Here is a 12,180-nt window from a genome sequence, read left to right as displayed (position 1 = left end):
CTTGGGTCAAACCTTCTGAGTCCTAAACTTTACTTATCTGAAATAGTTAAACCCGTACTTAATCATCAACCTTGGACTCAACGTGTGGCAAATCGTACTCCGTAGATAGATTAACATATACTCTTTTCGTTTTTAAATACTTGCTCCATTTCTACTTTTTGCAGTAATTTCAAATTTTTTCATTTATACTATTTTGTCTAATGTTTGTGATTTATATACTAGACTCTTGTGGGTGCTTGTTAGAGTCGTCACAATGAATATATTATTAATTTTTAATTGTTAAATTTATACTTAATAATAATTAAAGATATAATTGATCAAAGATTTGCATTGACATACGTTTCTAAAAGAAATAGAGCTGGTATTTAAAACCGAAAGGAGTACAATCGTTGTCAAATCATTTTCATGTGCCTTTTGCGCTCTCTAATAATTACAACAGGCCATCTAATAAGACGATTATCGCGCAATAGTCCATATATGCATATTTTTAAAATTAGTTATCGTATTAGTACTACCGAATTTCATTCATCAAGCAATAATCAAGCATATTTATACGGACTATGACTTAAAGGTGAATATTAGTGGAAAAGTTAGCTACTAATTACAGCAATTACGGCTTACTATGAGTGATCGATGACAGCAACGTACAACAGTAATAGTTTTATTATTAGTCATTGACATGCAACAAACGTACGTGACAGAAGTACAAGAGATTGTAAAACATGATATGAGGGCGACCAGGATACCTGCCCGGGAGTCTGTGGTCGTGGAAAGCCGGTTGTAGTTTGCTAGAGCACGTTGAGTGATATAACCGTGTGATAGGGAAGTTAGGACTAGTACTAACTTCCCTATCAAATTCTAAGTGTGAATAAGTGTTAGAGGATCATCTTAACTATCAAAAGCTCAGGAATATCTTTTATATTATATCATGTAAAAACATACTTTTATTAATATCATAGGGTCTTAATGTCTTAAGTAATTTGTCCAAAGCTCTTTAGCACACTTATTTACTTATTCTAAGTGTAAATAAGTGTAAGAGGACCATCTCAACTATCAGAAGTCTAGGAATATATATCTTTTATATTATATCATGTCCATGCACACAAGGTCTCATCGGGCTTGAAGTGGTGATGCAACATGGACCCTCCATATACCTTACGAGAATTATTTCGCTAGATTGTGGGGATGGATGAGATTTGAACTTGTGACCATATTAGATGATCATCTCAACCAAAAGCTTAATTTAGCTGATAATTGATGTCTAGAAATATGTTTTATACTATATCAATAAGGAAAAAAGTATGTTTTTATTTTATTTTATTTATTTTTTTATCGGTTAGAGTACAATGAATAAATTAACAAGACATTACATATCATAATTTTTTGGAAATTTTAGAAAATAACACAAAAAAAAACACAAATTTTGAATATAACACCACAAAATTTAAAATTTTGATTATAACACCACCAAAAAACCAAAAAATTTGATTTCACCACCACTTTCTAACGCCATCCAAAAAACCGTTAGTGTGCCCCACAAAGTACACGTGTCAGATATATATTGGATTAAAAAAAAGGAAAAATAAAAAAAATTGAAAAACCCGAAAATCCAAACCCAGCCACCGTACTCACCACTGGCGTCGGTTTCTCCTGCCCACCGCCGCTGCTGGTTCGCCCAGTCGACCACCCTCGACCCCTGACCACCCTCGACCCCCAATTACCTGAACGATGCACCACCCTAACCTTTAAATGTCGTACCCAGCTTAGCCTCACCCCAACTCCGATTTAATTCGAAATCTGGTAACGGGTTAGGGTTCAGGTGAGGGTGGTTTTTGGTTGGTGTGGGTTGGGGTTTCGACGACGATTTTGGGTAAGAGAGAGGATAATCGGCGACGATGATGGTATGGGAGAGGATTTTGGCGACGTGGGTGGTTTTTGGGTTTTGTGGGAGTTGATTTCGTCGAAGCTGGTGGTCTTTGGGTTGGTGCGGGTGAGAATTTCGGCGACGTAGGTGGTTTTCGGGGAGGGGGAAGGCAAAATACGGCAGCATGGGCGGTTTCGCCGGTTTTGGTGGAGGCAAATGTGTGCCGGCGACCTGGGTTACGGTGTCGGCGGCTGAGGTAAGGTGGCGCCGGTGGTGGAGCTAGATTGGTTAGGGATTTTTTTTTTTAATTTTTTTTTCTTTTTATTAATTCAATTTTTTAAACTTAGAGGCTAGTGACACGTGTCAAATTATGGCCCCACTAACGGATTTCATCCAAGAATCCGTTAAGTGGTGGTGAAATCAAATTTGTGAGTTTTTTTTTTTTTTTGAAACCACGTTTAGTACCTTTATTAAATATTAATGGACAATTTGTCCATAGTAACATACAGAGCAATTACAGGAGGACAAAAGTTTTTCCAAACTTGTTCCGTTCCAAACTATACTAAACTAGCGAGGTAATGGGCGACACTATTCCCATCCCTCCTAACATGCGACCAAGTGATAAAATCAAAGAAAGCACAATTAGAAAAAACATAATCAAAAACTGAATCAAGGTCAGTGAGATAAGTAACAGCCTTCGAGAGTCTAGACACAACCATTTCACAGTCCGACTCCACCACGATCTTCTTATTGCAGCCATAGCGACGAGCCATCTTAATGCCGAAGTGTATAGCTTTGCATTCAGCAATTTCTGGCGACCAATAACCACGAGTACGACGTACCCCTGCAAATAACACCTCGCCAGCCTCGTCTCTGCAAATAAGCATCTGCAATCATGATAAAGAGATATGGAGAAAGAGGATCTCCCTGTCGTAAACCCCTAGAAGGAATAACCGAGCCAGAAACACTCCGGTTAATGATAAAAGAGTACGAGACAGTGGTTACACAATTCATTACAATTCTCACCCAACTCTCTGCAAATCCCATTCTCAACAAAAGTTTCTCCAGAAAAAGCCATTCTACCCTGTCATACGCTTTGCTCATGTCTAATTTCATCGCAATACACCCCTTCTTCCCTTTACTTCTTTTCTTCATAGTGTGGAATAATTCCATCGCTATTAAAGCATTGTCAGTAATAAGTCTACCCGGAACAAAGGCACTTTGATTTTCAGAAATAACACCAAGGAGAATTGACTTAAGTCTCATAACAATAGCTTTCGAAGCAATTTTGTGGTGTTATAAGCAAAATTTTAAATTTTGTGGTGATATAATCAAAATTTGTGTTTTTTTGTGGTGTTATTTTCTAAAATTTCCTAATTTTTTCTTTAAAAAAGGTCCTTAAGTCTCCTAATGTAATAGGATACGAGTAATAATAACCATAAAGAAGCTACATAGAATTTTTTTTTTAAAAAAAAAATTAAATAAATAAATAAAAGGAAAAGAAAAGAAAGCAAAGCTAGATAGAATGTTGAGCTGAAATATTTGGTATCCATTTATTAATTTAGTAGCTTTGGAGATTTGAAATTAGAGGTATCAACATTATAATAACATGAAAATGTTACAAATGACGGCACTTGATACAATGATGGATACCTCAACCTCATTCCATTGTGTAAAGAATAGGTCCTCTGGGCCTCCCTCCGGCTCAACGAAATATTGCCCTCAGAAATGAAAAAGTTTTTATTCTACTGTTGTTAAGATAGAACTAACGCATTTAACCTAGCTAGCTTGATTCCTATACTTGTGATTGCCATTTGCCAATGCGTGCTACTATGATCATCAACACTCACTTGATTTTGGAAAAAATCCAGGTTCATCTTTGATATAAATCTTTAAATATATCTTTTACCATAATATAAAGTTTTTATTTTTTAAATAATAAAAGTGAACTAATAAAATGACACATAAATCAATTCATAAAGTTGTGAGAAGAGATAAACTGGAATATTAATCTCAAATATTTACCTTGGGCTCCATCATTGATTTTCTAAACCATTTTGATTTCCAAATTAAATACATCATGTTTTCCTTTTTTTTAAAAAGAAATAAAATAAAATAAAATTATTAGCTTAGATGATCCTTTTATGGATTGTAGTGACGTACACATTCGCTAAATACTCGCTCCATCGATCTCCTTGCACATAACTCAGACATAATATAAAACTATTGGATTCACTATATATACAATCTGAAAGGTAAATAATGTATTTTAACAAACAAGCAGACTTATTCAATACCACATTCGAACATGCATGATGTAAATATGTAATTATGATGATTTTACAGTAGTCGTTTGAAAAATGACTATCATATTATTTTAATAGTATATAATATGATTGGTTTATTTTTTTTCACCTTATTATATCTACTATGCATACATATTTATTGAAGATTTTAATCCAATATATAATAATTTTTTTCGAAAAACTATAAAATAAGAATAAAAATTAGTTAAATGTTGCTAAAAATTTGATAAATCAAAAAAATGTTGATAATACTATTTATACCTAAAATTAAGTAAAATAATTAATTATTTGGAAAAAAAAATTATCAATTATAAACTTTATAATCATGAAAACATTATGGTAGTCATATTTCAAATGACTAATGTAAAATTTTCATATGTAATTATGGATTATGCCCTATATATTATTATAAAAGACAACGTTAGATTAGGTAGTTATTAATTACCATCAGATTATACATACCATGCAAACACGTAAAGTATCCTAATGTTGGACTAATTTTATGTGCAGCCGGCAACACGCATGAAGCCTTTTAGTGATCATAAATGCCGTTACAAGTTGAAAAATCTTGGTTCTCTCTTACTCTCTAGGGCTTGCAAACTTGCACGAATGATATGTAACACGTATATAACAATAAATCTACACAATACACTCAAGTAACAACCAATACTGTGTCCCATCTCATACATGTAACAAGGTTTAAGCTAAGAGGGTGCCCCGGTTTCTCATGGTGAGAAACAAAATCACATGGCATTTTCGTAAATAAATCAACAACTTTATTCAACTGTGGAGCCCACAATAATGAAAAAGTTATTGATTTATTCACGAAAATGCTCCCATGAGAAACAAATTTCGTTTCTCCCCATGAGAAACAAGGAATTTCTCTTTAAGCTAATATAAATGAACATTTGTTCTGTAACATTGTGCGTGCTCAAGGATTACTTAATGTTGATTTATCCCATCTTGGAACTTTCAATTAACCGTTATCTTAGATCAAGGGTGACTTTAGAAAGGTTATAAAGATGTTATCTGCATCTCTTCTTATAACACTACTAGTCAGTTCATGCTCCCTCGCCAGTTCTTTCTAGCATTTTCATGTAAGTGAATAGAGTTTAACAAATAATTAGCCTTTCTTAATTAATCACAAGAGCGTAATTATGATTCTGGTTGGTTCAATGGTTAGCTTCTTCGTTCATGAACAGATAAAAGCATCCTACCTAGTTTGATTATTCCACAAGTATTTCTTGTAGATAGTTGGAGACTTTTTATTTTTTATTTTTTTTATACTTATTATTTATTTATTTGCTGCAAATTCAGAAAATTAGAAACATCACGGCTGGAATATTTAATTTTTTTAAAAAAATTGTAATTAGTTAATTTTGGCTATGTTTGGCAACTCATTTACACGATAAGGTGTAATTTTTGCTATAATTATACGTTGCCCCGGGTTACTACTTTTATAGTAGTGCAACTGTTAATTTTTTAGAGCATAATAGTTTGTATGTAGCATGTGTCTTCAATACTTTGTAGTATAATAATATTATTTAATTTATTGTGCAATTTTATAGCATAATTGACAATTAGCCTAGATGGTTAAACAATAACTTTTTTTTTCTAAAAGGTCAAGTGTTCGAACCTTTTCATCCATATATCAATTTCAACTGCGCTATTACCTTTTCATTTCAGTTAACTTATAAATTTCGATCTCGTTTCAATTAGCATTGCTAAATGTAGTCCTTGTGTAGGAACTAACTAGTGTTGACTAGCTTAGTTGCATGGGATAATTAAGTCTACATGCAGGCTGCTTATACCCAGCATTTTTTTTTTTTTTTTTTGACAAGCATGCTTATACCCAACATGGAAAAATAGGCCTACATTAATTGTCGGTTCCCTCTAGGGTTTTCATCAGGAGAATTTTTCTGGTCTCTATTGCTAGATTTATTAAGTTTTTATTAGAGTTTCCACTGGTATTCTTAATCGTAGAAAACTCCAACAAAACTTTTTAATTGCTTTCAATAGATAGATCTCATTCTTGAGATGGTGGTTAATTATTCTATTGTGTTTAATTTCTTTGTTGTTTTCGTCAGGCAAAATATTGAAGATCTAGGGTTTCATAATCTCCATAAGTATCTAAAGGGCCCATGATGAAGATTTTCACCCAAACGACTTTGTATCAGTGGGTTTGATCAAGTTGAATTAGTTCCAACTCGCATCTTGTATTGCTTTAGTTGAAGAATTTCATTAAAGCGATTATTGATCAAATCTGAGATGTAATTAGTTTGAAATATGCTCACTTTTTGTTATTTTTAATGATCGTCAGGTGGTTTATGACTTACTATATGACTTATGATTACCATCAATAAAAGCTTCATAATATATGGTTGTTTTTGTTAATTTGTTGTTCTAAAATAATTTTTATTTAAATTTGTTTATATTTTATTATTATTTTATTGTTTATTAGTATCATGTGGTTGATGGTACTCAACCGATATTAAAATTCTAGCTCCACCACTGATGATTATGATGTCCAAAATCCAAGATCTCTTTGTACATTTCGAATGATATCACCTTCTATTGTTAAGTGACCTCTAAGGCTCTTAACCGTCCAAATATATACATACATAAATGAGCTCATACATGTGTTACTTAAGCATGCACATATTCACTCAGTCAAACGATTTCTAGATTGTGTCAATTTCAATCATTAATAACCAATCATCAACCATTCATCTCACTATCTGAGTCAATGGAAGGAAGTTTAATTTTGACCATAATAGAGATTAGTTCCCATGTACTAATTCTAAGAATTAAAGTTCCTTGGACATCCCCATTGATATATAGTAAAACATCCAGCACATTTAGTTTTTATTTCGGCTATATGTTGAATAACGTTGATGTAATACAAGGAGACCACAATGCATAATTATCCCTAAAAATTTAAGTGTGAAACATAAACTATTACCCTTTTAACTTGTTCCCATTATGTCTGTTATATCTTGATGTTTACTTTTTGTACGTACTTTCCTTATTATTGTTATGTGAAAACTACAATTATATAATATTATTATATATAATATAGTTGTAGTTTATATATATTTCGTCACATGATGATGCATATATATAGTCAAGAGTCGTCAACAATGATTTGTCAAAAGCTGGAATATATGCGCAACAACCCCACACCCTTAACCTTTTTGGACCTTAAACTTTTGCTTTCTTCATTTATTCCCTCTATTATTATAAGGTTAAAAAATAAAAAAAAAATTAGTTACTCCCTTCATACTACGTAAAATATTAACAATTTTATTTTTGGTCTTTTCTGCCCTTTTATTTTCTTATATATACCTAGTTATTGTAGTGACATGAAATAAACACACACTCACTTTAAGTATTAAGTGTTCTATTACTTAGTGTTACGGAGTAGTATTTTCTTGCAAACTAGCTCATCAATAACCATGAAAAGATCCTCTAACTCCTCATCCAAAAGAGATAGGAAAACCATGGAGAAAGATCGTAGAAACCACATGAAGAACCTTTGTTCCCAACTCAACTCCCTTGTCCCCCAAGATCCTTCCTCCTATCCAAGGGTCTCTCTCGATCAATCTTCTAATTTTTTTTTTTTTTTTTTTTTTTTTTTTTTTTTTTTTTTTTTTTTTTATGCATTTTACGTTATTAGTATTGCATTATATTATATTGTGCATCATAATACTACCTCGGTTTAAATTTAGTTGCAGTCACTACTAGCTAGTTTAAATTATACTATATGACATAGGAATTAATTATTCTAGATGATAGTCTCACATATACCTTCAAAACCCTACTTCCACCCTGTGAAAGGTGGGAGACATAGTGTAGTTTAATTATATCACTAACCTAGTCTAGTTTGTAGTTGTCGAATTAATAATTGTTAAGTTACAATTTAGTGTAACAATATATTTAGCATTATATAATTTCAAGATAGAATCATCCGAAATCAAGTTTTTCATAATTTTTTGCATGCTCTAGCTTCAAAACCCTACTTTTATCTTATGAAAGGTGGGAGGTTTGTACTTGATAAGATTGGTTGGTTATAAAAAATTTAATTGATGATGTTCTACTAATCAAATATTCACCACCCTTACCACAACAAACTAAATTAAATTGGTGCAACAAATTAAGAACAAATCAAATAAAGGATAATTAATTTGGCTCTTTCATACACTTACACATGATCAATAGTTATGGTTCTAAGTAACATCTTTAATTTCAACTAATACGTATATGAATTATATGCAGGCGGTTCCTGATCAAATTGGAGACGCGACAAACTACATAAGGCAGCTGCAAGAGAACGTGGAAAATTTGAGGCAAACAAGGGATGAACTGCAGGGAGGCGGAGGATCAAGCGGGAGTGGAGGGGGCTACTCCACGAATTCGCCGGTCCAAATAGAAGTGAATGAAAATGGTAGCGCCTTAGAGGTAACTTTGGTGACTGGATTGGAGTGCCAGTTTGTTTTCACTGAGGCAATCCGAATTCTGCATGAGGAAAACGCTGAAGTTGTGAATGCAAGTTATTCTGTTGCTGAAAACATTGTCTTTCACACCATCCATGCACAGGTATATATATATATTTATTTACGTGGTTTATTATTTTGATTTATAAGTTTATAACAATTACACAATTATTATAAATACTACTTCAATTCGTATTAAACTATGATTACAAGATGGGTAAAATATATGAAAAAATTAGGGCATGCTCTAGCTTGCTAACTGATTTTAACTAAACTTAAATTGGGTTTTTACTAATTTAAATGAATTTTTTAGAAGCTTGATTTTCTCTCTGTTAAAAATTGATAGTTTCTAGTGTATTTAAATTACAAAAACAACAATTTAACTATGATTGTGATGATTATAAGATTATAAAACCACTGCTTATTAGTAATTACTGTACTGAAATTAACTTTTGTTTGGAGTACATGTTCGTTTGCAAAATTGAACAATCACCACATGCTTTTAAGCTTCCTTGTTAGAAATTAATTTGAATCTTATTAACCCAAATTATTCTATATATAATTTATTCATAATAAAGTGAACATTATATATATATATATATAATTGTTAAGAAAATACAGTCCTATACAATACTAATTGTTACACCGTCCATAATAATAAGAGTGATTAGACTGGTAATTATTATTATGTTTTTAAAAAACAGTCCTATTAGGTTTTTTTTTTTCAATTTCCTAATAATATGTGCTTAACAAAACTATTTTTATTTGCTGATCAAAATTGAATGCCACTCAACCGAAAATACCCTTGATTGATTTTTAGTTTCTTATAAGTGGAATTGATTTTTTTCAATTAAAACGAAGTAAATTTTTAATAGTGGAATTGATTTATATTATAAAAAAAATTAAATTTAAAAAAAAAAAAAAAAAAAAACCCTAACTCGAATATGAAACCTATATTATGAAACAATTCCTATCTTGTATGTCTTACCACTTTACCAAATTGGAATATATATTTTGAAACTTGAAAAATAACATTGATTTTATAATCTTTTAATTGTAGTTGGGTGAAGCTGCATCAAGCAACGCGGTTGCAAGGATTACTCAGAGGTTGAAGAACTTTGAGCTCTAAGTGTTGGGTTTGGATATATGCTGATTTACCTAGGCATGATGAAAGTTTATGACCTAGGATCCTTAATATAATACGGGTTTTATAAGTAATGTCGATCATTAGATCTTGATATAATAATTTCAAGTTGTTCTTATGTGTTTTACATGATGATGGATATCATCTATCTACTAATATAAGCTAGTGATTGTCTTGTATTACTGTTATGCTTCTGATTCGACGTAATCAGCCTATGTAACATATCTATATGAAATGTGTGCAAAAAATGTCGTTTGTGACAACTTTGTATGGTTAATCATGTCCCTTGTTAACATCTTCTCATGTTTATTGAGCATTTTGAAGCAATTTTTATCTTTATGCATGTTATTGAGAGCACACAAGATACCAAATCATTGTTGCTAATTCGCCTATGAATTAACTCTCTTTATTTGGAATCAATGTTATATTCATGCATGTTAATGCTAATGAGGTTTATCGATTAATTGTAGTGATAGTTTTGTGATTGTACATGATGACGGTTAAAAAGTGTTAAAAGCAAAAAATTACATTGAGCTAATACTCCGAAAAATACACTAACACAAATACAAGCCCTAAAAAATTTTGACTGTAGATTAAAGTACATTGAGCTAATCATCACCGTAAATAGTTAAACCAAGGCGTGTAATTAAATAACGTAAATTACGGAGTTTTAAATGGAGTAAGTATATTCAAAGGAAAACATAGAGTTTTGAAGATCATACAATGTGTAGGTCAAATAAGGTCAATAAAATTATATACTTGAAGGTATAAATCAAAGTAAATACATACATATAACTTTTTAACACTCCCTCCGTTTTAAATACTCGCTCCACTTTTCTTTTTCGACCGTTTTTATATATTTTTTTTGGCAATAAACCGAACTAGATTAGTAATTAAACATCATAAGGTTAAATGGCCAAGGCCATCTTACAAAAGCAACACCCATTGCTAGCGGTGTTGGTACTAGAGTAGGGTACTCTCCCCTACAATTAGTTGTTCCGAGTTTGACAAGTTTGGTCCAAAATGGACATTTGAGCGATTACATATCAAATATACTTGCTCCATCTTCTTATTTAGAAAGCTTTTATAATATTTAATTCATTTCTCTCACATAGTGGACCAAACATAAATCATATTTTATTAATTTCATATTCTCTCTACTCCAATTCTCTCTATTACTTTTGCATTTTACAATTTTTTAATATTCCACCTACCCACTAAATCCATATTTTATTATTTTCTCCAATTTCTCCTAAAACTCTGCACATGAAAAAATGGAGTAAATATTTAAAAACGGAGGGAGTACGTACACAATTTTACAAAATAAATAATCTCAAAATGTACAATTACATACATACTTTCAAAATAAATAATCTTTAATTAGAAAGACTGTTGAACAAGATTCATTTTAAAATATTTCCCATACATACTATTTACATACATACTTTAAAAATAATCTAGAATAGTACTGGTAATTAATATGTACGCCATTTAAATTGTAAGGTTAATTAACTTTGTTGGAAGGCTTAAATCTTATTGATTAATTTTTAAAAAAATATAGAACCTTAAAGGAGACAATGAAGTAGGTAAGCAAATACAGTAAAGAGATATAAGTAAAAAAAAACAAATACTCTCTCTATCTAGCGCCCCTCAACCCTTTCGCCTCCCCATACCTTCTTCAGCCATGAGGCTCGCCGGTCGGCGTGCGGCTCACCGCCCATGCCACGGCGTCGGCGAGCCTCCGATCTATTCCTTTAGTATGTTTTTTTCCTTTCTCTTTTGCGTTTTAGTTTTCGTTTTGGTTTTTGGTATTTCCGGCCTAGCATCGCGCACCGCTTCCCCTTTTCGGCCGCTCCAGTTCCTCACCGGCCTTGATGCCTGCTTGCCGCCGGTTTTCGTTGCCGCTTCCCCGCCGTGGCTATGCCCCTCCGTTTTGTCCGTCGTTGCGCCGTTGTTTTCGAGAACGGGGAGGGAGATCCCTCTGAGTCCCTCGCGTAGGGCCGTTCTTAGTCCCTCGCGTAGGGTCGTCGCTGCCGCGGTTCAGGGGTGTGGGGGGTATGGGCTTCTCGGGCGGGCCTTGGTGGCTTGGGTTTTATTGTCAGGCGGCATGTGGGTTGGGTTGGTGAACCTCGGAGCTTTGGTGGTTGTGCTCGGAGTGGCGGCGGGGTGGGTTGTTAGGGTTTCGTTCGTTGTCTTAGTTTTTATGTTTCTTCCTGTTTTCTCTTTTAGGAGTCTTTGTGTGCTTTTTAGTTTTGTTATTTTTTCTATCTGTGTGGTGTGGTTGGGTGATATGGGGCATGCAGATCGGTGTACCGATCTTCTGGTGCAGGATTTAAGCCGGGTTTTTTGGCTATGGGGCTTCGGTTTGATCTT

General features: G+C 32.9%; 1 protein-coding gene across 1 annotated transcript; it reads left to right on the top strand.

The window, feature by feature from the left end:
- Positions 1-4,692: 4,692 nt before the first annotated feature.
- On the top strand, positions 4,693-9,792 carry LOC145637207 (transcription factor bHLH162-like). The gene is made up of 4 exons (XM_081688685.1): positions 4,693-4,786; positions 7,582-7,757; positions 8,446-8,766; positions 9,724-9,792. The coding sequence occupies exons 1-4, from the start codon at positions 4,693-4,695 to the stop codon at positions 9,790-9,792; spliced, it is 660 nt and encodes a 219-aa protein (XP_081544811.1).
- Positions 9,793-12,180: the final 2,388 nt, after the last annotated feature.

The sequence above is a fragment of the Chenopodium album genome, chromosome 6 (genome assembly GCF_948465745.1).
Source record: "Chenopodium album chromosome 6, dcCheAlbu1.1, whole genome shotgun sequence".
NCBI lineage: Eukaryota > Viridiplantae > Streptophyta > Magnoliopsida > Caryophyllales > Amaranthaceae > Chenopodium > Chenopodium album.
This window is presented reverse-complemented; position numbering and strand designations above follow the sequence as displayed.

Coding starts and splice junctions, on each gene's coding strand:
- LOC145637207 (XM_081688685.1), top strand. CDS start 4,693: ATGAAGCCTTTTAGTGATCATAAATGCCGTTACAAGTTGAAAAATCTT. Junction 4,787..7,581: donor CAAACTTGCACGAATGATAT/GTAACACGTATA, acceptor TCTATTACTTAG/TGTTACGGAGTAGTATTTTC. Junction 8,767..9,723: donor TTCACACCATCCATGCACAG/GTATATATATAT, acceptor TTTTAATTGTAG/TTGGGTGAAGCTGCATCAAG.